This window comes from Chiroxiphia lanceolata, chromosome 3 (genome assembly GCF_009829145.1).
Source record: "Chiroxiphia lanceolata isolate bChiLan1 chromosome 3, bChiLan1.pri, whole genome shotgun sequence".
Taxonomy (NCBI): Eukaryota; Metazoa; Chordata; class Aves; order Passeriformes; family Pipridae; genus Chiroxiphia; species Chiroxiphia lanceolata.
Window position 1 is genome coordinate 63,342,056 of NC_045639.1, and position 27,927 is coordinate 63,369,982.

The window sequence follows — 27,927 nt, forward strand, 5'->3', positions numbered from 1 at the left end:
TACCACGGTTCAGGACTCCACAGTGGTAGGTGCTAACCTAATGAAATCCAAGTAGATGTGATTCAAGAAGTGTCAACCAAAGAATATACAAACTTTTACTACACATTTTACACCTGCCGTTAAGGTTATGGTTCTGTGACCATGTTTGTGGTTTGAGTACTAACTTCATCAGTCTGGATCCCCGATTTTTCCCCCCTTTAATTAAATTTAATTAATTTCTCAGCAGATTCACAATAAATTACTTTCTGAATCCCTTTCTCATTAACTTGCTCCACCATCTTCTCTGACAACCATCACCTGTAACCTCACTCCAGTTAAGAATCATCACTCCTCTCCTCAGAAGGGAAGGGCTTTGCTAGCTTTATTGGGGCATGTATCACTAACCTCAAAAGGATCCAGGAGTTGTTCAAAATAGTGTATTTGAGTTGTATTTAAAATGGTCATTTATTATTAATAAAAGCTGAACCAGAGACTTTCACTAAAAAAAATTCCTGTTGTGTCACAAGCTCATGTTGAACTACCTTGAAAGGATCCATCAAGGCTGTTCCCCTTCACATGTCCTGTAAGTAGTCTTTGTTCTCTTTTCACAAGTACTACACGTCTGGATGAAGCCATGACAATGACATGATGGTTCCTGATCCATGTGACATTCAGAGAGAGTCACTTAGGCTCTAACACTGAGCAGACTTGAGCAGGCACCACCTCTTCTAGATATGACAATAATTTGTTTTTAATGAGTTCTGCATTCATTATCACACTGTCAACACTAAAAACGACACAAAAAGAAGTCTCAGGGCCTTTGAAGAACTTTTAAGATCTCGTCCTCCAGGAGAAAGACACTCTAAAGCAAGAAGCAGGTAGGGAATCCCCACATATATAACTGCAATTCAACCACCACTAGGTTTGAGCAGCTTTAGCCCCAGAAACAACCCAAAACCTTAACAGGCAAAACTGGCCTCAGCTGCCTGGAGCAAAACCTCAAATCACGGTGTCCATTTCCCGTGCAAGCCTCTTTTTCCCTCCATCATCACATCTAGGACTCTCTAAAAACAGTGATGATAAACTAGCAAGATATTTTTCAGAACGGCTTAACTCAAGCAAACTTTTTTCTTAAAGGTCTCTTAGTTTGCTTTTTCATTTGAAGACATGGTGACATGAAGCTCTACTCCTTTTCTTTTTCTTCCATAGGATTAGGTGTTACCTGCTCACATGGTTTTGATATCAATCAATCTGTTCACAGATTTTACTTATGTTCACATAGACATGTGATTTATAGAAAATCACTTGTAGAAAAACTAATTATTACTGTAATTCTCCTTTGCAAGATGTAAACAATTATCAACCTGCAGAGCTCTGCCTTTTTGCCTTTTCATATCCTGCTACTTCACTGAATAAATTAAAAAAGCAAACAATTTTACCTCAGTAACGCATGTAGAAAAACTGCATTGCATTAAATCATGCATCTGCCTGCCACTACTCATCAAACCTAGTGCATGTCATCAGTATGTAAGGAGGTTATGTGCTTTCTGCCCTAGTGTTTTGGCATCTTCAATAACCCACAGCAGAGGTAATGCTTAGTCCCATGGCTGTAAATCACCAGGGCTGGTACACCTAGATGGCTGCCTATTGAGCTGGGTCACTCTCTGGCAAAGAGGTATGCCAGAGTCAGAGATCGACTGGCAGAAAGCTTTCACAACCTCTGGGAGCCCTGGAGAGTGTAAGACAAAGCAATCTTTTATCTCTTTTCCTGTGGTGTGTGGGGGCAAAGGGAGGGGGAAATCCCAGCAGAGGAAGGTAACCTGTGAGGAAGCATGGCAGAAGCTGCAAGCCTTGGAGTAATCTGACCCAATCCCTTCATTAAGTGGAAAAAGGAAAAGCACAAAAGCTTTCTGATTTTGACCAGGTGTGCATATTAGCAATGCTAGCTAAGTATGGGTATGGTATTTTTTCTATGCCTTAGAAGACACATTCACTTTCACTAAAAGATACAAAGATGCTCAAGACAGAAGAACTTTGAGGAGAGCAGACCAAACCAGATACCCACCCTTTTTGGGTAGGAAAACAGAGGCAATTGCTCCTGCCTAGGAATGAGACCAAAAGACCCCACTAAAATTGAGCAGGTGCAGGAAAGGATTACAGAAAGGAAGCATGGGCCAGAAAACCATCCACATATCATGATATGCTTCAATAACTTGGCCATCTCAGGAGCAAACGCTGCTCAAAGTGTATTTCCTAGTGCTACCGTGACAAGTAGCAAAAAAGCAAGACCTTCTTTGTAATGGTTTGTTGGACTTTCACCATCAGAATGAAAACACAGCCAAAAACCAGAACAAGCCAACTTGCACAGTTGACTCTTGTAAAATAAGAAAAAGCAATCCGTTAGTTCTTTAATTTTCACCCTTAAATTCAGAGGACAGTCTATTCTCCTACGGCCAGCACAAGACATGTAGAAACTGCCACCTATTTCTCAATTTGTTACCATCCAAGCCTAATCTGGGTCCATCCTGATCGTCTGAGTGCTCTGCAAGAGCACATGCTGACACCCTAGGAAGGCAAGGAGGGAACAGGTCAAACAGGATGGGACATGGGTGAAGCAGCAGCCACCAACTAGGCAGCATGGGAGCCTTCCACTGGGCAGCAACTCTTGCTTTCAGCATGCCTGACCTCACAAAAGCAGAAAAGTCACAACATATTTACTGTAATACATTTAAACACACTACCTCAAAAAATAAATTAGAAAGAAAACAAACAAAAAACCCAAACTACCCCAAAACCAACATACTATTCTCCCTTTCCCGTTAAGGAGATTAAACCAAAGTATGCTCAGTTACCTGAGCAGGTAATTTTTATTTATATGATGCTCTCTTACAGGACCAATGCTTAAAAAGGCACATAGCTTTTTCCTTGTTTTGCTTACAACAGGAAATCCAACAAACTTCAACCTCCACCGAATTTAGACTAGACTAACCCAAATTCAGATCAATTTCAAAGGAATAATACTGTTAAATATTAACAATAATTAGTATCACAATCAAAACCTTTCCCATGAGTTTCTTAAAGACAGACAAAAAGTTATCACCCATAAGATGATGATCAAAGGGCTGGAGCACCAAGAAGACAGGCTGAGGAAGTTGAGGTTGTTTTGCCTGGAGAAGAGAAGGCTCCAGGGACACCTTACAGCAGCTTTCCAGCACCTAAAGAGGGCCTATGAGAGAGCTAGAGAGGGACTTTTTACAAAGGGCATGGAATGACAGGACAAGGGGTAATGGCTCCAAACTGAAGGAGGGTAGGTTTAGATTAGATGTTAGGAGGAAATATTTTATTGTGAGGGTGGTGAGACACTAGCACAGGTTGTCCAGAAAAGCTGTGGAAGTCCTCAAGACCAGGTTGGATGGGGCCCTGGGCAACCCGGTTTAGTAGGTGGCGTCCCTACAGAAAGTAGTTTGAGCTAAATGATCTTTAAGGTTCCCTCCAACTCAAACCATTTCATGCTAAACTGTTACAGAAGAGTGAAAAATTGTAGTCCCAATCTTCACTGAGAAACATCACTTTGGTCTTCAGGTGCAGACAAGCAAAATCTATCAACGGTGACAATTTATCCAACAACTAGTTATGTTAAAAAAGGAGATCAATAGCTCATTCTTCTAGTATTTAGTAGGAAGGTTCCCCACCAGACAAGAGAGCTGGAATAGGCTCCTGAACTTCCATTTGCCAAGCAGCATTCCCCTTTCAACTAAAGTAGGGCCCAAACCACTGCATATTTGCACAATCTATTCACTAATCTGTATTACTGAGCCTCTAATACAGATAAGACCAGTTGGTATCATCAGCAGTATTTAACTGACTTCTCCTGCAATGGCTGCTGCTACGTTTTATTGTTGTACTTACAGAAACACTTCATGATGCTTAATATTGTTCCAACAGAAAGTGGTGCTTAGCATAAAACAAAGCTCTCTTAATCAAGCAAAGAAGGTAGGAGAGGAGAAATATGCTCCCACCTATCTCACTACACCATCCCACAAGGGGGCTTCAAAACCGAACAGAGTTGGCATGTATGTGGGTGATTACTTAAAAATAGCAAGAACTTTTAACATAAATGGTTCAACTATTCTCTTACCCAACCTGACATCTACATACCCTGGTCCACAGAGAAAAGGACAGGCATCTTACAGCCATTCCTAAACTGTCCTGCTTTCCTTCAGAAAGATACGTACAACTGTTTAGTTTCCACATCTCTGCCAGGTCTGAGGTCGTGAGTTTTCTTGCACATGTATTCAGTAATCAATATTTTCATTCTTGACTATCAGACATGAAACCAATTTGTGCCCTCTTTACTTGATAAATTTAATATAGGAACAGCAGAGTTGCATATGTACAAGCAGAAGCAGAATAATAGCTGAAAAGTACTTTTTAACTGGCAGGTAATTGTCAGGAGTATCTTATTTCTAAGATTCAAGGTGGAATACATGAGGTTAAAATACCATCACTTGTCACCCCTTACAAACAAGGTAACTTAAAGAAATTTGTTCATGCAATCATGTTGTTACAAATAGCTATAAATAGTTATTTTGCTCTGCCTTCTTACCATCTCATCAGACCAGTACCCATCCACAACAAATAAAGCTGCTGTGCTACTAAAGCTACCACAAAGTGAAAGAAACTGGTAACTTTTACACAGCTTAAGCGACAGATGTGTATGCTGACCCATTTTCTGGGATAGATCTGGGAAAGGCTAATGCAGAACAGACTTTCAAGCTGGTCCCCACACATCATCATTCAGACAAACCCCAGATACTGTGCTATAGCTCCAATTTCACATGACTTTATGAAGTTATTTCTTATAGTGCATTGTTAAGTTAAAACCACATTTCAATGCACATTTAATGAAATGATGTATACAGTCATAACAGGGAGCAAGTATACATGATAAAGAAGTGCAAACAGCACAGCCTTCTCCAGGGAGCTGAGGCAAAAGTTTAAACAGTGGTTCTGATCCATACTTGGAAAAGCAGAAGTAAAAGCAAAAGTGACACCCCAGCTGGGATCAAATTACCCATCACCAAACAATTACACTGTTACCCAAGATACCTCACCAGAAAACTATGGCAAAGAAGAAAAAATCGCCTTACGAAAGTTAAAAGGACAACTATGACCCACAAGTGATCTAATCCAGTAGTGATCTGCACTCATCTAGCGCATGATAATTTCTAAACAGCACATTTAACAGCCAAATTATCAGAGTTAATTCTCCTGCTGATCAAATTCTGGCTGTAATTTGGGGGTTGTTACTGTGCCAGGTCAGTCTACCCAAAAGTCTGCCAGAATTGGGTCACACCTGAAGCTGGAACTTCACCTTGATTAACGGAGAATTTGTGTATTGATTTCTGCAGGCTTTCTCTGTCGAAAGCAGCTAGAATCTTTACAACATTACAAAATCATCAGAAACAGCAAAACAAGGCGGGAAGCACACAATATGCACTATATACCAGGAAAAACAAACTGTGTTCAGACCAATATATTCCACTTTCCACTTTCACCTGAAGCAGAGAAAATATGAAGCAAGTTCATTTAAATTCCTAAAGGCAGTATTATCAGCTGACTAGGCTGTTAAAACACCCATTTTCACCTCAGGTCTTCCACAAGAGAAGAAATTATGAGTTCCCATTTGTTACAAATTCTCTTTAAAAAAGAAGAAACAAAGCAATGCTCTTTATAGCCATAAATCTGTGTTTAAAAAAAAAGTATAACAACATAATATGATCTTTACTACAAGCCTTTTACTATTTCAAATGTTGATATGGAATTCACAAAGCTGTAGTGTTGTACTCCGACAGTTTTTGTGGTGAGGCAAAAATGAACTGAGGTAGAATAAGTCAAAATGCCCCAGGTTAGACTCCTGGCTAAAATTTCAGTGTTAACAGTGAGGAAGAGACTTCATTATTGCAAAAATACTGTTGTGATCAGATAAGGCTGTGGAAATACTTGCATGTAGGAGAAAAAAACCCCAACAAAACACAAGGTAAAATAAGGCTTCCTTTCCCTGCCTCATGTTTTTAATTACTTGGAGAATAACAACAGTCCCAAACAGTGTACAAACACAGAGAGAAAGGTGGATGTAACTTGTCATCACTGAATTCAGATCTCTGGAGCCATACTTCTCAGCTGGTTAGAGAGACTAGCCTGAAACAGAAATGAAAAAGAAGAGTTCTATCCACACAGACTTCTCTTTCTGGATAGTATGCCAGGTTTCCCCTGTGTCAGAGTTTAATCCAAGATTTCCAGTTATGTCATCAAACACCTACATGGACCTGAAAGGTTTGAGGTGCAGGTACAGCTACATCTCTCATACCAGCTGGTCTAGGTATCCCTGCCCTGGTCTCAGATGCTTCAGCCACTTCATCAGGTCACAGTTAGCCAAGACTGACATTACCTGAGACTGCACCCTGACTAATGGCTAAAAATGTATGAAAGAAGCTTTCCATTCTTCCTCTCTGCTTTAGAGAGCAAATCACAGGGATGTAACGAGAAGTTTCAGCTGGTTAACACAGGAGACTGAAGTGTTTTTAAATTAGTTTTCCAATAGGTGAAGCAGCTGAATTAATTCTCCCTGTGACACATGATCACTAGTTTGCAACACAAGAGAAAAGTGGGAAACACACAACCAAGGAGAGACTCTTGTAGAGGTAGCTGGCCACCAGTCATCTTACCTGTCGTGTCAATCTACACCTTCAGATCACATACCAAGCACACCTTGTGTTAACTTTAGGAAGCTTTAGGAAACTACAGGCTTGAAATATGCTCAGCAGCTCCTCAGCAAAAACAGTTAATGGCAACTACAGGATTGGAGGGCTGCATTTGATCACTCCCTCCATGTGAGTCTAAGCAGCAGCGTTTTCTGCACAAGTGCGAAAATTTATGTTCTTCAGAAAACAGCCTATATTTTGGCACAGCTAGGTGATTATTAGGTTTATGAATACTCATCTATATTTTCCCATTTTGTTCAAGTACTCAAAATGCTCAGCAGCATGCATATAAATCCTTCACTGAGCTTCACATCTGAACCAGGCATCTGCCCTCACACCCACCCCATAGCCCTTCAGATGGCCTTCACACTTCCCACTTCCGTTGGTATAACTCCTGCTCTTCTCTCAGCTGTCTCCCTGAAGGATACAAGAGTCTTATCTGTGAAGCTAAAACAAAAGGAATTGTTAAGAAGTAGGCTTTTTTAAGACGAAGAAATGCATTACTTCTAATGAAACAGCTAGTAGGTATCCTCAGCAACTTCAGACCAAGAAGCAGAGAGGAACTCTACCAACAACTGTCACATATGCTACAGAACACTGAAGCAGCTGACTATAAGAACAATGATTATTAAAAGACACACTATGAACAGGACACCTCTTTAACTTGACATACACTGCAAAAAATTTTTACTAAATACATTTCATTGTTCTGTTCCAAGAGTAAAGGTATCATTTCCCGAGATTCCAACTTAAAAATGGTTATGGAAGGAAAAACTGCCTTACAATCAGAAGAAAACCACTACTTTTCATTTCTGTAGATACTGCCCACCTATTTACAAACAAAATTAATTCAAATTTCTCTCAATGCCACTCCCTGCAAAAAAAACAAAACCAAAATACTTAAGGATTACTGACTATAAGGGTTTGAAAAGTGATGAACAGGTTATTAGATACACTGATACTTCCCTTCTGCCAGCATTAAACTTTTCTAGAGCTCCAGAAACTGGGTTACCACACTGAATATTTAAAGAAGCAGTTTTGCCCTACCAGTAGGTATCAGAGTTTTTGAACCACCATCAGTAAGGACTGCAGCTAGGGGACCAGGAAGTGGGCAGGTGAAGTGAGATGAACAAGGTATCAAGCCAACTATATCCATCTCCACTTCTGAAACCACAGGCTCTAGTAGTAATTGAATTCAATACTCTTTGAGGAGATTCTAGGTTCATTAACTATTTCCAAAGAAACATCCTCAGTGGGAGAGAGGCTACTACGTAAGAACTGAAGCAGCATAGGAATAGAAAGGAATTGGTACAAAGCACAGTAACAGAACACAAAGGGGTTTGTACATGTCTCCAAATCCGGATTTTGCAAGACCAAAAAGAGAGGATCAACAGTTTTTGTGACAAAGAGACAAGTAAATAAACAGAATGGTTGTTAGCAAGGAGAAGAAAACTTTTCAAGAGTATCTAATTTAGCATTTAATTGATATTTTCATTGAAATGGAAGCACAGCACATGATGTCAAACACCACTGAACCTGTCTATCCAAATATGATCTCTCTTGAAATGTTAGTTTTGTTTCAGACTTGTAATGCGATAAGAATTGCCGTTTTTTAGAAAAATAACCCAATAGTTCTTCCAGGTCTGCACACTGCAATTACTCCCTATGCCTAAGCAATCATTGACCATCATTTGCCACCAATACAAGCTTCTACAGAGGCCCCCCTAGCTGCAGTTTACCTCAGAAAGGGGAAAGCAGCCACAGCTGTGCTAGCTTGTGTGGGGACAGGAAGAAGACAAGAAAAAATTCAGGAAAAAGAAGGAAGAGGCACCCATATCAGTTTTTCCTAGGAAGTCCCTACCTTTTCCACAATTTGTATCTTTTCTCTCCTGCAGGTTTTTTCCCTGGAACAAAAGGCCCTCTTGACTGACATACAAAGTGGAAAAAAGTCAATTCTTCAAAGTTTTCTGATCCACATAATTTCCCTTACTTTAATAACACACATACAAGTTGGCTTCCCTCTGAACTGTTCCTGTTGCTCCATATTTTCATGCAGTGATGGCTCTGCATCTGTAAAGTTTCTTTTTAACCTGCAACAAGTAGCAGGAGGTGCATATTGCTGCAGAACTAAGTTCTGAGTTGTATTGACATTCCTCTATAAGAATCAAAACATTGCTGTATGAGAAAAATGTTTGGCTTTGTTAGTTTCCTAATAAACTCAGCAATTTTAGAGTTTCTGTCCATGTGTGCCTACTTTTCACTCCTCCACCACCTCTCCAATATGCTACAGGTTTTTGAACCAGCAGAATCATAAAAGCTGAGAATTTCTGGCAACACAGTAGGACAGAAAAACAGCCACAGGAAGAATGATAAAACAGAGATCATAAAAGCTATTTTTAATGTGCCTCCTCAGTTATTTCTGCACACCAAACCTCTAAAGAAAGTTATTAATTTCTCATTATAGAATATGAACATCTTGCAAACAAGAACGTATTTTGCCCAACACCAGCTTGATTTACTTCAAAGCATAGCTCCTAGCAACTTTGAGTGCCAAGGGTGAGCTCACAAACCGAGTCATTGCAATAAGTGGTCATCTGTGAGAAGTCCCCAGGGACATGGCTAGGATGACCTTGGAAGGCTCTAATACTACCAGGAAAAAACTCTCAACAATGCAGTTCTCCTACCTCAACTCACTATTCTCTCTCATCCCATTGCTCCTAGGCTCATGAAAGCTGTAATAATCCTACTCTTCAAAACGAGTTCTACAGGAGAGTATCAGCTTCTATGTACGTTGTCAGCTACCCTGGAAGTCGAGCGTCACATACAGAGGAAAAACCTAACCCCCGAACTAAGGGAATAATTACTAGCACACTAGGCAGTTACTTTATGCTGTTCAGCTGCTAGAGAGATATGTGCCAGCAGAGATCTCATCCTAGGCAGAGCAAATGGAGAGAGCAAGCAGAGCCCTGCAGCCTCAGCTTCAGCCTGCAGGCACCCTACCTCTCCCCTCCCCTCCCCTGCAGCCTCTGTTCCCCACATCTCTGACAGGCCCTCCCACACCGCGTTGTTCTTATTCTTCACCAAGCCAGCTGCTTAGCCTTCATCCCCCACATCAGAAGCCTTAAGGGATGGCCGTCAGCAGACTCCCTTCAGTGCCCATCTGAAGGGAGTCTAGAAACAAGGCGCCCTGACCCATTCAATTTAATTCCTTTGCCACCTCCACCCTGCCGTTCTTGCTGCAATTTTGGTTCACCCACTCCCTAATGGACAGCAAGAAAGGAACAGGTACACACACCAGAACAGTGCCACCCTACTCCAGGATCAACTATAGCGTATCACAAGGGTCTAAAATTGCCTGGATGGACAAAAAGTGAATCTTGCTTAAGCCCCACAAGACTGAGACACCTTGATACTGTCAGAGTGATTAGAGAGTTAAGCTACCTAATGAAAAAACTGGCAGATGATACTGATGAAAAACTGCAGTTAAACATTGCATTACCTGTGTACAGCACTTGTAAATACTAAGACAGACATCTTGTAATGTTGAGTTTCCCACTCAATCACTGAAACACTAAAGATTTTTAGTGAAATAATCTAAATGTGATTTGCTGTTTGTTTGTTTGTTTTTTTTTTCTGTTTGGTTGGTTTTTAATACACTGACAGAAGCAACCAAGTAAGTGGGTTTCTCCAAAGTTTACCCTTAGAGTTCTCCAAACTGTTTGCTAGGATTGTGCCCACAGAGCCAATTGGGATGGAACATTTCTATTTGGAAGAAACCAAGCAAATCTAGAAATCTGGGTTAGGACTGCTTTATTTTAACAGCAGACAACAAATTGTAACTGTGATACATGGAAGACGCTTCTAGTAAAGAAAAAATACGCTTGCTGAATTCACACGGGACTTCACATGACTTTCCTGCTTAGCTGTGACAGCAGACAAATATCTTAGGATGAAAAATGTTGGATTCACATCCTATGTGAGACAGACAAACTGCATACATGCTGTACTGACTACCACACAAAAGAAGTACTTTTAAGAGACCCTTAGAAAGTAAAACCCATTAAGCCATAAATTCAAGTGCAGTTGAGAAAAGAAAACCAACCGCAGAAACTGTTCAAGAGACATAAGCAGAAAAGTGGAACAAAAAACAACAACAAAAAAAAAATGGAGGGAGAGGTCCACATGAGTAGACTAGGACTTTCACTTAACCACCACTAAGATGGGAAGACTGCAATTCTGCCTACATTCCCAGAGCTTTATAATGTCTGAGGTATGCAAACTCAGAGAGGAAGTAACAGCAAGAGTCCAAACATAGAAATCCAAAAGGGAACATGAAAGGATAAAGGAAGCTATGCAAAATGCATATATTTCCCCTTTCATTATATGACCTGTAATTTAACTTCAGTATGAGGGTTTAATTATCATCACAAGTATTTGTATTGTTGCAGTAATTAGTGTAATATGATACAATATTTATAGGCTCAAGGAAATTTCAACAATTATGTACCACTTCCCCAAATTTGAAGTTTCTGTGAAAAAAAATTTTTAGAATTTCACAAGTTTGCAACTAGTTTCAGATGAAACCATACCAAAGTGCACCACGCTTTCCCCAAAAAGTTGAGACAAATGTGGTTTTTAAGGTAGTTTGAACTGGAGTTACAAGTAGATGTGATTCCAAGGTTTTTCCACGTGGTCACTATACGACAGTCAAGCTCTCCTATAGTTCTGTATTTTTCCAGTTTATTTTAAAAAAAAAAATCTATGAGTAATTTCTTGTTTGCTTGAGTTTGCATCCTGAAGTATTAGCACAATTAATATATGTGTTGTACAATCCAAGATATGGATTGTGTGTGATGTGTTCTCTAAGTTGGGTAGCGACAGCTGCTCTGTTATAAATAAAGCCCGTTTTCCTTCTGGTCTCATTAGTGCAGCCCTACCTGCCCAGCCGTATTAGTCACTTCCTGCACGAGCATTTGAACACCTACATGGCACCAAAACACCTCTTATTACATCCAGCACACTATACACATTGAACTGAAACGTTAAAGCTGCAACTGAGCAAATCTGTCCCCTGAGCCACCACACAAAGCTGTCACCTGCAAAACGCTCTGCATAGCAACTCTACTGCTTCAGAAAGACTAGCTCTTTTTTTCCCAATGCTCTCCCACCCCCAACCAAATTCTGTTCAAAGAGAAAGACGGAAGGAAAATCAGATAAATGCAGTCTTAATCTCATGGTTAATCCATCCTCTTCTCCTTACTTATAGAGCTTGAAAGGTAAGAAAATGGAGAAAAAAAATCAATTCCTTCTGCTACTTCAAAGAGGGAGTAGTTTTCAAAAAAGTTTTTGTAACAATCAGTGCAACAGGAAGATAACTGTTACCTGTTATACTTCCAAATTTCCCAGCTGTTCCACTTCACAACCAAAAATATCTGTATAATAGAAGCACAAAGGTATAGAGCTGTACCTTCAAAACCAGCAAGCTGAAATCCCAGCAGAGTAACACAGTAACACAGGGTAGCCCAGAACTAATCCAAGCCACATATAACAACACTTCCCATGACCCTGCAGTAAGGGTCAAGAAAAAACATAGTGCGGCAAATTCATTGCTGTGAATCTTCAGAGGTGCATACAGGATAGCAAGAAACTGCTTAAACCAGCTGTAACTGATGTGTCATGTAGGTTCAGCCTTGGCTTAAGCATTTTAGTTTAACACTACAGAGTGGTATGAGCAGTGCAAAGCATGTACAGCTCTCAGAGAAATCTACTACTTGCCCAAAAGCAGTCTGACAGACAAAAGGACATGACATCTAATTACAAAGATCCTCCCGCAAGGAAGTCTTTCTCTCCTGGTCAGTTATACATTGTTAGGCAGAAAAATAAGACAAACATTCTAACAACACAACAGAAATAAGAAAAGTCCACAACTGAGTAATTTTCACTTTAATGGTATTGATGAAAAACCTATAAAGTGGCCAAGTTAGTCTTCAATTCTACAAACCCTTTCAGAGCACTACTATGAAAACTGTATGCAAAAGGATCACTATGGAATGGAAATAGCATTTCAGAAAGCTCCTGACAGTGGAAAGGAAGCCTATCCAAGAAAAGGAAGAAGAAATTCAGCAAAAGTTAGAAGCTGGTGAGAACAGGTCATTCTCCAGGATCTTTACACTAGATAAGCACTCACTAGATAAGCATATACCTTTTGAAGACGCTCAACTTCCTGCCATAAACAAACGTTTTATAACCCACTCAAAATACTTATCAGCCAGCCATTTACTTCATTTCATCTGCCTTATTCCTTGGGCAGTAGCTTTGCATTTTTCAAGTCTTTCAATAGACCACTACACAAGATAGGCCATTATTTGATATATTCCAGAATAGTTCTCATCGGTTTTTCCATCATGGCTTACATATATGAAGAATCTATTAAAATCATATACCTCTCAGAAATATTTTCAATGTTTCAATACCTGGTGTCAGTATATATCAGTCTTCATGTTTGCGTAAGGTTTGCTCAAATCCAGAAGTAGGCTTGTTAAAATCAAAATGGTGCCTGATACAGATTTCAGAGCCAAAAAATTATATCAATTAGTGCTTCCATTAAATTTATCTCCCCAGACAGACTTCACTGGTGAACTCAGAGACAGTAAGTGAAACTATAGCACTGCAGAAGACCAGTTTGGTTTGGTATAAACCAAACTTATCAAGAATTGAATTAAAAAAAATTCTTTCCTGCTACACACTCTTCAAAGGTACAAACACATAGGGCATTCAAAACATAAGATGTGTGCATGGTTGCCGAGCTTCTACCTCTATGCAAGATATGCTGATTTTCCCTGTGGATCTCTAGCTTCTACATAGAGCAGCTATAAAGAGTACAACAGCTTCAACAAGTTCATTCAAACAGCTTGCAAGTATATTTTGTGATGAATACAGAAACTCAATGTTTATTGCATCTCAGCAGCAAAGCTCTGCCTATGTACACCAAGGCAGGCACAGCGCCAGGATGGATTTCACCAGAATCCCCACTAAATCACCTTGCAACCACTGAGCTTCCAAAGGACTACGTGGCAGCCAACGTAAGTCCTTTAAGAATGCTGAAATCTTTCCACAAAACTTGTCAGATATTGGTTGCAAACACCAGAAGGAAAAAAACAACTTAGAACAAGACATCAGGAGACAAATCCAGAATAATGATGATGATGCAGCCTGTCAAATGAAGCACACAGTTAAACTAAAGACTTAACAAGAGACAAGGACATTCAACAACCAGCTACTGCCTTCCAGTAATTTACAGCACATTTGCCCAGGTGGTAACAGCATTTTCACAAAAATAATATTTTTTCAACACAAACCCCACATCCAAACCACATAATTTCAGATACTGTTTTTCAGCGTTACATAGCTCTTCTCTGGTACCTTAACTATCTGTTCGGTTTTCATGTAAAAGCAGTCAATGGAAACTAAAGCAATCACCGGTCTTTGCTAAATGTTCTTTCTCTCTAAGTTTCTTTATACAACAGCCCGAACGAATTCCCTTAGAGAGCTATTTCACAAAGGCATCCTCCATAGCCTAAGGCAACTCAGGTAACAGCAATGTAGTCTCTCCTCTGCCAGCAGAGGGAAGGAATCACTTGGAAATGGCTCTGATTCAGCCAGATCAGTCTAACCAGAAACTGCCTCAAAAACCTCAATTTTGGAATTCATTTGAAAGCTATTTATCCTAAAAACAGTGGGAGACATTTGACTTCAGCTTCCATATAGACCAAAAAATGCCAGATGCAAAGCATGGTTTGAAGTGCACTGCTTGCAGGTACACATTGGGCATTAAAATATATATTTTGCTGTTTTCAATGGTTAATAAAAAGTAACACCAGACAATAAAACTCTTCTACTGTTTCCTCATTGGACTCCAGCTCCTCAACAGAGTGTACTGAGACACGCAGGTAGCCTTCCCATCCAGGGCCAAAGTCAGCACATAGTGGTGCCACACAGCAAGCCTTCTCTGGGGAGCATTGAGGGTGCTGGCTTTGAGAACCACTCTGATACTGCACCCTTCTTTCCAGATTCAGAGACCAGTAAGGCTCTCCCTTCTATCCCAAATATGTAGGCTCATACTGATTTCTAACCTATCTTAATTCATTGCAATTTTTAGAGTTTGTGTTGTGCCAGAACTTTTTTTACAAGCACCTGCCCAAATTACTCCCTCTTGCATTTAGACAGAACAGTCATTTCTTCTTCCACTTCTCCTTATGTTAAAGTAAGCAGTTCTGCATCTGTGCAATAGCACTTTTGTCCTTGCAGCACTTCCTGGTTCCTGCCATTTTTCTTAAACCTGAGATTCCAAACAAAGCCGCACCTGATACAACTGCCTTATTGCTCTCCTCTCAGTACTAGCACCTCAAATTGCATTCAGCTTTTTAGGGGTTCCACCATTATTAGCTGCCTGCATCATCTGTCGTCATTAATCCAGATCTGCTGTCTCCTACTAACATTCCAACAGTAAGATGAGTTCATACTTGAAAAATGCAAATAATCAAAAACCTCTTCCCTGTGTGTTCTTTGCACCATAAGAACAGATAAAACAAAACTTTCCTACATCAAAACTCAATACAGAAGCTAAATGGTAAGCTCATACCTGACAAGTTACCATCTGGTGCCAGTTCATTATTGAGGCAAGGAAAGGGGACCCTCTCCTTGTCTCCTCTCCTTTCCCCAAACAACTCAGTGCTTCCAGCTTATGAAAGCTGTAGTTACAGCCCAAGGCACCCACTAGAATTGTGGATTGCATACAGCTTAAAAAAAAAAATCAAGATTAATTTTAAAAACAGACTTAAAATTTGTATGGATCAAAAGTAGTACACCTCCAGAAACACAGAAAGTCAATTAAAGTGGAAAAGAATATACTGGAATAGTCATTAATTTATTTTGGTTGTCTTCTTCAATACAAGTTTGTTTTCTAACTTGTACCAACAGTCTGTATGACCAAGCTCAAAACAAACCTTCACCACCAAAGATCTGATGATACATAGCAGTTCTTCCATGACAGTGCTGTACCCTGTTCTGTTGCGCTTTTTTTAAATGTATTTGATAACAGTCTGCATTTTGCATCTTTTCAGAAAAAAACAAACAAAAAACCATCAAAAATCCTAACACCTCTGTCCCCTCCACCCAAAAACCCCCCCAAATCACTACACAACCCACAGAATAAAACACAAAAATCCTTCTATTGTTTTAAGTCCTGCATCTTTTCACTTGTTATAGATAAGGAACAACAAGAAACTTCTTTTGAGAGCTCTGTAGTGCAGAAAAAAATTTCTCAAGAAAATAATCGTCATGCTCAGCATTACTCAGCTGCAGCAAACCAAAGCTGTTGAAACAAGCAAGATCAAAAAAGAGGTTTCTCATCTGCAACAATATTCACATGAAAAACTTCACTTGTAAGACTGTCGGGAATAATCCGTTCTATGTTACAAAACACTTCAGAATGCTTTAGAATTCTGCTAGTTGAAAACTTCTTACGAAATGATGCCACAGGCAGCAGAGACAGGACCAGTGGCTACCAGCCTGGCCTGGCCTGGCCTGGGAACTTCAGTGCTGTGAGCAGCTCAGAGAAATGCACTGGACCATGACCGTCCAAGAGCTGTGGGTGCACCTTCAGGCACTGGATAAACCATGACTTTTGTCTGGATTGTGAAAGAAGAAATGATGTAGTAAAAAGACCAAACTGAAGGTTTGATTTCACCAAGCTCCAATGAAAACCTCCACTTGTCACCTTCATGAACATGTCATTTTCAAATGTTTAGGTCTGACAGGCTGTCACAGTTGCCAAAATAAACAGCCTGCTTAGCACTTTATTCACTACCACCTTGTGGGGAAATAAACATTTGCACATAGTGCATGAGACAATTAAAAACTGGACAAGAAAAAAAAAAGTAAAAAACTATTGTGAAAGGTAACTTTTTAAACCAGATAATTTTTTTTTTTTGCTGGTGGATCAAATGATGTATTAACAGTAGGGACGAAGTTGCAGATTGGGGTGAGCAGCACTGCTAGCCAAAGTGATGTATACCATCAGCTCTAAACAAGTCTGCTTTTCTTCATATAGAAAGAAAATAGAATGAGATCCAGAACTCATTTTAGATCCTTAATTTACCAAAAGCGATAGCTTGGCCTTGTCTGAGTACCTGTTATGGCTTGGGTGGGGTCCTCATGAAGCAGTACACTCTGGGATAATTCAGGCAGGATTTGCTGAGTTACTCTCACTGAAAGAACAACAAATCAAGCCTCCACATGAAATATTTACTTCATTGAGGCAAAAGCACTCAGCAACGTCCATCAGTAACTGTCATAACTCACTGCAAGGAAGGTTTATATCTAGAGACTGGGAAGATAATAGTAATTTAAAATAAAGTTAAAACTTGAAAGAATGGGCATCCTTCAGAAGTTTGAAAATTACTCTAAGTGTTACTGGGAAATAGAGCAAAAGCACAGCTGAATTTACTCCCATTACACAAATAAGTGAAAATTTCTGAGTTTGCTTGATTTCCATTGCCCTTATGTAAGGCAAATGGGGACCACAGATATGTGCATACTTTGAAATATCCAGATTTTAATGCTGTATTTCACTTTGGCCACTTTGAGGTCTAGGTGGCCCTGTATATGTCAATATCCATAAGTGCCTAACAGCAAGAACATTTAGTTCAAACTCCAGTGTTACAGTACTGATTTTCTGCCTTAATCTCCAGCAGGATTAGTTCATCACAATAAAACATAGAACTATCACTATAATTCCGCCCAGAGTCCTAACATCTATATTTTGCAGTTGGAATACAGCACTAAGCATCTAAATACTATGGGTCATGTTTGCTCTTTTGCAAACCCATCTATTCCAAAAAACTCTTAAGTTGCACTTTTTAAACTGCATGCTAATACCACGAAGTTAACTAAACAGAGTTTCCAATCTATTGCAGAACTGAACTGCAGACACACTTGAAAAAGCACTGAACAATTTACATGCTTGTTTCTGTAAGACCTCTGAAAGAGTACTTCTAAGCAGACAAATTTATACTTGGCATTGCACAGGTGCACTGGAATGGAAAGGCATAATGTGTCCTCTCTCCAAAACACACTAACATAGTGAGCAACATTAAAACAGCTGAAAGGTTAGGAAGCCCTTCCCCACCATTGCTTTGCCCCCATACAGCAGCAATAGTACTGACAACAGCAAAGGACTTCTTTGCTTGTTCAGGGAAGTGGCACCTCTCAGAGCCACTCTGTAATTGTGTCACAGATGGCATGTTGCATCTACCTGCTCCACCCACTCTGCTGCCTATGGGGTATAAAAGTTTTCCAGCAGCTTAGTAAAACACTAACCCATTATTTTCCTAAACAGTGTTTAAAATCCTTACTATTACTTTTTTCAGGATAGATTTATTTCCTGCCTGCCTCCATCCAGTAGGAAACCAGAAATAGAGCTAGTCCCATTTCACTGTCTACCCACCATTCGGCAGAATAACTGGCCAGTATTCAGCTGCAGCTTTAAACAGAGGCCAAAGATCAACCTCACATGGAGGCCATCAGTCTTCACAATTCCCTTTTGTTTTATAAAAGCTTACCCTGAGCAAGTCCACCTTCTGGGGCAAACTGATTCTTACATGATCACCATGCCCTTCCCATCCTGGCAATCTTCTTCTCCCTTTTCTTCCTTCCTTGTATTGTGTGAGCAACCCCACAGAGCCACGTCACAGCTGAAACAGTTTGCATAGAACTTCCCTTTCCTACAAGCTAAAGGAACAGAGTCATTCAGATCCCCATCCTACACCCCCCTAAGCTGATACACCACCATTCCTATGAGATCAGGAAGCCAAACCAAGTAAACTAGAGAGGTACCTGCCTTTGCTGCCATTCTTATTATGTTTGTGGTAGAAAACAATACACAACAGCATCAGGATGACTAGGCTAGACAAAATAAAGCTTTGCCCCTTCTATTTTTCTGGTAGAATACCCAATATAGTTTGTATTGTACTTAATAAAAACACCACTGAGGAAAATGAGTGCACTATAGCTCATAAGGAAATGGAAGTGGGATAGCCTTAGGAGTTTCTTTACCTTTTCATGGAATTGCAATCTAGGAAGTGCCCAGCTTTTCTCACAATTAAGTAAACAAGAGCAACTGTACATCTCAACAAGCCTGTCAATGAAAATATACACCAATCTTAAGATGAAGCAGTGAGGCAGACTTTAAGGTAAATGCAGACTCCAAGCCATTTCAGGTTTAGTTCCAAATCTGACTAAAATTACTGTTAAACTTCTGACCTTCTGCACTGAAATCCATAAAATTCTTCTCTATGAGTAAAGTCTTGAATTTGTTTTTCATCCAAATTTTTAACTTCCAAGTAAAATTCATTTTTTTACCTTACCAGAAGTTTTCCAAGTACATGAAAACAAACTCAAATTTTAGATAGCCTCTTCATCACTGGACAAATTCGTCACTTAGATTACTTAGAAAAAGTAATAAGTACTTGGCTAATAAAATCCTATAGACAAGGACTTTTTTATTTTAAAAATATAATTCATAAAGAAAGTATTGAAAAAATGCGCAAGAGAAACCTAAGCACAAGCAGAGTATACTGAAAGACAGATAAACCTAGGTGAGTAAGCAACGCCTGGGAAGCAAACTGGGAAGTCTCCAGTTTGAATTCTTTTAAAGAAATTATATCCCTTACAACTCTTAATCATTTTGACAATGTACTGACATCCTGGCCATGTAAAATACATAGCTTTCCTCAAGCCTGGCTAGTTTAGACAGCAGGAAGCAAGATATTTGTACAAGAAGAAAAGAGGAATGAAGGGCCAAGAGGCCCCAGAGCAGTAGGAAGAACACTTATTCTGGGTGGAGAAGAAGGAATGGGGCAGAGGTGAGCTGAAGGCCTTCCCAACCCCCATTTAACTCCTTCATTTCTCTTTGTTTGGGTAATTTAAACCCAACAGTTCAGTTTTCAACTCATTTCACTTTAAAAATCCCTGGACTGAGTCCATACCTGTGCCTGGTAGCTCCTGCGAACAGCTGGTGGGAGCAGCGGGAAGGGAGGCACGTAGCAGATATCTCCTGATGGCTCAGCCTGCGGTCCCCAATGCCAACACCACCCACAGACCAGTGAGGTGCAACACACTGGCTATGAGAGACAGCTGACAACAAGGGCTTCTGCTTCCCAGAAATGACACATTTTAAAAATTAGGTTTCAATCCCAGCTAAACAAAACTGGTTCTCCTTCATCTCCCACTACAATTTCCAATTCATAGGAAGCCTTTACCCTTCAAAAATCAGCTTTACTATCAACATCAGCAAACTCGTGGTATCACTGTAGACTTATCGCTTACCCTCACTCCTTGCTACCAACAACAATTTTGTGACACCATTTATCCTCACCTCAGGAACTCAGGCTTTTCTCCACTAGCAAAACCCTTCCTACAACTGTTCAAAGGTGACACCATCTTTTCTATTCCCCACATCTCAGATCCCAGAGTTTTAACAAAAGTCTTATTAAAGAAGAGGATCTGCTTGTTTACCCCTTTACCTTATAACAGCAAGGCTAAGAAACGACAGCTTTAATTCCAGCTCTACATCTGACAAAGACTTATCCAAACAACAGGAAGTCATAGCTATCCATGCAGAGTAAGCTTACAACTACTTCTTCACAGCGAAAAAACATACCACACGGAGTGCTCATATGTTGGCAGAGCATCTAGGCCTGCACACACTAGGACAACTAGGTAGTATTGTCATTCAAGAACATTGCTCAAAACTAGTTTTCTTTAAAATTAATTTCAAAGCATTTTCATCAATGTTGGATTTTGTAAGTTTTGTTCCAAACTGAAGTTTTGGCCCAAAATGGATCCATCAAGAAGCATTCAAGATGGACTAAAAGTCTGCCATATACCTCATCAACTTTAAAGGCTAACTCTTGCAATCTTAAAGGTACTTGAGTATCATCTTGAACTGTGACATCTAGCTACACAGCAGTGTTTTGGCACTGGCACTGCATACAAAACATCGGGAGAACAGGACAGACTTTTAGAAGCTGTTTGCTGAAAATTACAGTGAAGAAGTTTAGGTGCTTGTGCAGCTTAAAGGCTGCTTGCTCACAGCTGATGGACCTGTGAGTCTATCTGCCTCATCCTCAGGAACACAGCCACCTTACAGTGGCTGAAGCTGCTGGTTTGGTTTAGAAAGCCGGTAAACTAGCAGGTTCTTTTCTCCTCCTACACCTCTCTTCCGCCTTTGGAAACCTGTATTCTTGCAGTGTCAGCTGGAGGGTGGTCCCTCACCCTGCCATCACCTCCTGGTAGGCAGTCTGCAGCCATCCCAGCAACTCACTAGCTAGCGTTAGAGCATCATTTTAGATTAATAACCCCTGCAAACAGAGAGCTGCTTCTGCACTGAATGAGGGGAGCCTTTCTGAGCTCTAGTTTGACTCAGGGCACAAGCAGCTCATTAACCATCAGATGATTCAGCACTTGGTGCCTACATTTCTGCTGGCTGGTTTTCATCAGCAGACTACAGCTTTGAAGGTGAATCATTTATATGATACCATCAGACACCTGAAGAGGCACACAGGTGTCAAGTCCCTCCAGCTCCAAGCCAACTAGTTTTATGTGATACAGACTGCTCTTAAATTCTCCTCTTCACCATGCAGCCTTTATAATCACGTTCCCCACAAAAATTCTGACTGTAACAGTTTGCAACTTTTTTTCTCCTACTCTTGCAGAAAGAAATCATGCACAGACAAGGTCTCAGTTCACAGAGAAATACTTGTAATAGGTCCTGAGCAGAAGAAAGACGACCTCCACATTTCAGGCTCAAAAGAAGAGAGTAGGATTTTAGTCCAACCAAAGCCACCATGGAAAAAATGCTGTCAGATGTGGTCTCTCCCTGCCCCCAACAATCCCTTCCGATTTACTCATGGCCACTAATCTCATTATAGTTCCTATAATTAAAGCACCATAATATCTGATCAAAAATATAGTATGTTGTTTAAATTAACTCACACGAAGTCTTTTAATACAAGAATGACTGCTCCAAGAGAATTACAAGATTTACAAAATAAAGCATCACTAATGAGCACAGGATCAAAACTGGATTATCAAGTTTCCTGATTTGCATGTAGAAAAAGCAGGCAGCAAGGTTTCTATAAAACTTTTACAGTTGTTTTATAGGAAAAATGAAACAATTATATATATATCTTCAAATATTTATTGAAGAACAAACTGTTCTTTATAGATGTTAAGAAACAGCAAATGTTAGTTTGGTCTAGTCAATACTTGCTAAAAAGTGAGGAGTGAGATTGTTGTTCTGAATAGCATTTGTCAGGTTTACAGATCAGGGAGATAAGAAAACACATATAAATCTTAGCTTCTTTACCAGACTGCAACAAGTTAAATAGAAAAACCTATTTAAACTTTAGGTCTTCTCCTGTTCTTAAGTCAAAAGTCTTTCCTTACCTATTTGTTAATTTTCAAAGGAAATTTCCAAACAAATCCCAACCCCACCCCAGACACACAAACAGCTAAAAAGCAAAACCAGGAGCAAATTTGCCCTCTGACTTAGATGTACAAGCAGCCCAGAGAGGTTAGGAAGTGAATCACTCATTTAGTAAACCTATATATGCACAGTTTCTGAAATAATCTGGGTTTGGTGCCACATTAAATGGAGAGAAAGATGGGATGTGAAGGAGATGTGAATGTAATATTACACCTGTGAGATTAGGTGTCCTGGTTCTTTCTACCCTGTCCCCAGTTTGTATGCTGGATCTAAAAGTGCAGAAACCCACAGCTGAACAGGAAACAGTTCTTCCACACTTCTGACCCTAAACTCACTCAACATACCTAAGAACCCATGGAGACTGCCCCATCCTGAAACAACACTGGCCTTTCAAACAAGCACACTCTTCAGCCTCATCCACTTTATGTTCATGATTAAGCATAACAAAGAACAGCTCTGGGCTGCATCCATTCCTAGAGACCAGGGCTTGCTGGGACCCGACTCAGGCTTTGTGGGACCCCCACTAGATCCTGAGCTGTGATCAGATCACCTCTTCTGTGATAATCCATCACCATCAATCACCTATCAGTTACCATATCATCAGTTTCTGAGTCCAAGTGAATAAAATCATAGAATTTTTTTGTGAATGTCAGATGAACCCTCAGGGGTCTGTGATTATCAGGCTGCAGAGAGAGAATAGGTAAATTGAGGCAGAGGTAAAGTTATGCAATTTCCCCAAGTCAGGCTCCAGATCAGCCTGGGCACTCCAGGCTTGCAGGCTAAGCTTCTGCTTCAGCCATTAAATCTTTGAAAGGGATTATGCAGCAAGGTGCCAGTGATAAGGACTGGATTTGACCTCTAAGGACCTTCAGATGCGACATTCCTAAAAACAATTACCCTCATTTTCCAGCATGCTGGTAACACTATGAGCAAACTCTGCAGTTGAAGTATTTTCATCTGGCATGCTTAAAAAGAATGCTGAAAACTTCAGTTGATTTTCTGATCTATAAAGGGCCCCCAAGCAGAAATTCTGATGCTCTTATATGTTTGCATAGAAGAAAACAGAGTGCATAACAAAGTTTTTACTTTGCTACTCCATTAAGCATCATTTCAGAAAACATAATGAAACCATCGTGAAGAATACAGCTTTCTTCAGAGAGAGAACACACACAGACGTTAAAGGCAACATGAATTATTTTAAGTGCTATACTTCTGCCAACATATTCCACATTTTCATCATAAGACACCACTCCCCCAGAGTGGTACTCAGCCAGTGTCTTCTCATACAAAGGGCACAGATTGTTATTTCTCTGACAAGGAAACCAGATCTAAACAATGTATATTGCTGCTTGAAGTTTTGTTTTTCGGTTAGTTTTTGTTTGCTTTCAATTTCAGGTACATTGTTATATCAAGCTGATTGGATCCAAAATGCAAATATGCTAAAATTTTCAAACAAAACCAGCTTTTCAACACTTATTCATTTTGAATCTTCTGGTAAATTTTCTTTCTAATTTGCTACACAAAGTGCAAAGTCTCAAAGACGAAAGGTGACTTGATTTCTAACCTATACTGGCTTTTCACTCATCCTTCCCAGAAATTCCTCTAATATAACTGAAATGGCAAAGCCTTTCTCTCTCCTCAGGATGACTCACAGAGTCCTTCCACAGCACAAAGGAAAGATACATCACTTCTTGTTCTTAAGAAATGTCACTTTCTTATTCTTTTGAAACAAGGTAGGGCAAGAAAATATTGGAGTGTTATTTGTCATATTTTGTTTCCTTTTTCCTTGAACAAATTTATCAAGCAACTAAAATTCTGCCTGGTCATAGCAGCATCTGTAACAACATGCCCACAGAAATACCCTGTGAATCTCACTCCTCAACATCAGTATCCTCTCCTCTGCTTCTGTATCCCTGCCCCATCTTTTACCTACAGGAGTAAGTACCCACATGGTTATCTTTCAATAGCTACTGGGATAAGCTTCATGAGCGCTCAGCAATAGTAGTGCTTCCTTGAAGAGGCAATGCTTACATCTGCATCCAACGGCTGGCCAACACTAAACCCACTTCGTAGGGCATAAACCTGCTTCCCAGGCCAGCCAGTTGTTTCAGCTACCAAGCTGCTAGATCATCCTCCAAAAGTCCAGCCTAAACCAGGCAGAAGACTTTTTTTTCAGTATGGCTTAAGATACAGACAGATATGATAGATCACATAACTCATTAGATCACTGTAAGCTGCAGGCACCTGCAGAAGTTATAGAAGACCACCCTAACACCACACCACTTGGCAATTTCCATCTTCAATGCAACTCAATACTCTGACCCACACCTCAGCAGCAGATATGAAAGTGGCACAAACATACACTGACAACAAACTCCAAAAACTTATTGAGAGTTTCCAGTCCACCAATTACAAATCAAATGGTTCTGGGCTCTGTGCACAAAGTCTCAAGAAGGCTTATTAAGTGCTCCTGAGTTTCAGTGTTACAGGAGACACACAAAACGTAACTCTGCATCTCCCATCCATCAGTTCCCACGTTAAGCTCTTTCCTGTTTAATAAATATATCAAAAGCGGTTCATAAAAACGCTACTGGGTTTAGTGTTAGCCTGAACAAATGTTACCAGAACTAGCAAATGCTACACAGGTATTTGTAGCTCCAGAGCAGAACATGTACTTGACTTCGACTAGCATGTGCAATTTCCAAGCAGTGTAATGTACTCTGGACAGAACAGGCCTGTCAACTATTTACAGAGTGCAGAGGTAGCTGTAGCCATCCATCCCATCCCTACACAAAGAGTCCAGCAGGAGCACAGACTGCCCCACCACACCTCTAAACCCCAACAGTGTAAAAACTCATTCTACCACCACACTAGCATGTCTCCACCGGGCACATCCCAAAAGTTTCTGTTGAATAAAAGCATGAAGATGCTAAGCAAAGGGTTTAGTTGGTTTTGTTTCTCCCACAACTTCCCATACACATAACTTCCCCCACTGCTCTTAGGGTTTAGGGTATGACGCCACTAGCAGCAGAAACAACACTCAAGTGTTCTGTGATGCTAAACTAGCTACTGAAAACACTAGTGAAGACATAGATTTGTTTTCAAGCTGCTGATTTCGGTCTGAAACAGCAGTTCTGACTGACAAAAGAGTGATGAAGATGTAAGCAGCCTATGTGTGAGCCCATCTACTCAAGGTGGAAAAGCTGTGTTTTCGATTTTTTTCCTCCAAATAAGTTCTTGTTTACTGTTGTAAATACGATTCTTCAGGAAGAGTCACACGCACCTCCCCAGACACACACAATATTGTAATCTTTCATATATGATATAAGACCAAACGCGATGTATTCTGAGAAGACCAGGGCGAGCGACTGCACCAAGGGCCCGAACACCCACACGTCCGAGCGGCAGCACTGGGGATGCGGAAAAAAACCCCCAGGAGCCCTCCAGGAACTGCCTCAGAGCTTACAAACTTCGCTCTGTATCACTCCCTGACCTCTCTTTAAAGGAAACTGGTGCCAGCCAGGTAACAGCAAAAGTTTCAGAATTCAAAAAGAAAGTCCTTGTAAAGACAGAAAGAGCCTAAAGACACAGACGTGACCAGCCCGACAGCTGCGGAACAACGCGCAGACAAGCGCTCCGGGAACGAGCGGTCATTGAATCAACAGCTCGCACGCAGGTCGCGGCAGAACGCTCTCCGTGCGGAACGGGAAAAGCTCCTCCCGCACCTCCCCGCACCACTTCGCCCCAGCTCTGCAGCTCGGCGGGCGCGGAACCGGGCTCAGAGCAGCGCTCAGCCCGCGCCCCGGGACAGCTGCGGCCGCAGAGAGACCCCCCCAGCACAAACCCGGCAGCGACCGTACCTGGGAGCTGAGGTACCGCCGCAGGCACTCCTCGCACACCGCCTTCTTGCAGCAGGACAGGGGCTTGATGGGCTTCTCCTCCAGGCACACGCGGCAGCTCAGCACCAGCAGCGGCCCGAACTCGCCGGCGATCAGCCCGGAGAAGGGCTCGGGCAGCAGGTACAAGTCCACCACCTCGATGCTGCCGCCCGACGACAGCGGGTCGTCGCCCGGCACCACCCCGCGCCGGACCGGGGGCTGCCCCGCGCCCGTGCCGCCGCGGGGGGAGCCGGTGGCGGCCGCCGGCCGGTCGTTCTCCACGCAGTAGACGGTGCAGTACACGTGCCGCCGGGGGGGGCGGCGGCGGCCACTGCCTCCCTCCGGCCCCTCCTCCGCCGGGGCCGCCGGCTCCCCCGCGCCCGGCGGCTGCTCCGGCCCGGCCGCTGCCTCCGCCTCCTCTTCAGCCCCTCGCCGCTCGGGGTCGGCGGCGGGCGGCCCCAGCTCCCCGCCTCGCCCCAGCCCGGCTACTCCGCCGCCCGGGACCGTCTCTCGCAGCGAAGGCGGCTCGTCCGGGCCGGGCTCCCGCGGGCCCCCGGCCGGGCTCGGCGGCGCGGCGGCAGCGGCCGCCCGCGGCGCGTTCAGCGAGCTCTGCTGCTCCCCCATCGCCGCCCGCCGCCGCTCCTTCCCATCCAGCCACCTCCTGGCCCCGCTTCTGCTTCCGGGTCCCGAGCCCCGCCGCGCCGAGCCCCGCGCCGCCCGCCCGCGGGCGCCGGCGGCCGCCGCCGCCCGGCCTCCCCCTGGAGGGGCTGCGGGGGAGGGAGCGGCGGGAGCGGCGGCAGCGGCGGGTGCAGCTCCGGTCAGCGCCGCCCGCGGGGTCCCAGCCGGAGCCCGACCCCCATGCCGGGGAGGACGCGGGCAGCCGCCCCTGGTGCCGCGGGGCAGCGCGCCCGGCCGCGCCCCGCAGCCGCCGCGCCCCGCCCCGCGCGTCACCGCCCCCTGCCCGCGGCGGCCGCCCCGCCGGGCGCGCCCGCCCCGCTCCGCCCCGGCCCGGCCCCGCCCGCTCTGACGCAGCTGCTCGGCTGCGCTCCTCATGGAGCCGCGAGCGTCGCGTGTGTGCACGCACGACGCCGCCCGGCACCCGCGCCCACACCCGCACCCGCACCGCGAGGTGCTGATCCGCGCCCCACGCCGTTCTCTCCGCCGTGTGCCGGTACCTGAGGCCGGGCCACATCCCCTTTTCTTTTGCAGGAGCAGCATTTACCATCGCTCCCCTGAAATCGTCCTCTGCTCGAAGGCGCGGGGTGAGGGGGAGGGGTTTCAAAACGCCTTTATGCTCTTACGGTAGTGTCCTCAGAGCAAATTGTGAGGGTCCGATTAAGAATCATCCCCGAAGAAAAATCGTAGTGAGCATCAGGGGTGCTCACTAAAACCAAGGTGACATTCACAAAAATAATTAAAACTGTGTATCCACATAGGTCCCGACTGGTATCTGGTCGTTCAGGTACTCACAATTAAGGAGATTAGAGGAATATATGCATGTATTGGTCTAAAAGTTGGCCAGTATGTCAGTGTCTCTTCTTGATGATAGTATATTACAGGCCTTGACATCATCAGTTACATTATCCTGTAGAGCAGATGTCATGGAACTGTCCCTGCAGCCACTGAGTAACTTAACAGGGATTGTGCAGTTTCCATCCCGAACTTTGTCTAGAGTGTTAATCAGAAGTTAATCAGTTGCTCTGCTTGGGTTGGGCTAACCAGGGTGAGAGGAGGACGAGGAGGTCTGCAAGTGGGGAGA

General features: G+C 42.4%; 1 protein-coding gene across 1 annotated transcript in view; it reads right to left on the reverse strand.

Annotated features, from left to right (window-relative positions):
* RNF217 (ring finger protein 217) overlaps positions 1 to 27,068 on the reverse strand; it is a 58,036-nt gene extending 30,968 nt beyond the window's left edge. The window contains exon 1 of the mRNA XM_032683354.1: positions 26,151 to 27,068. Within this exon, the coding sequence (XP_032539245.1) occupies positions 26,151 to 26,792 (642 nt within the window). The 5' untranslated portion in view covers positions 26,793 to 27,068. The remainder of the gene's footprint in view (positions 1 to 26,150) is intronic.
* Between the last annotated feature and the right edge of the window lie 859 nt (positions 27,069 to 27,927).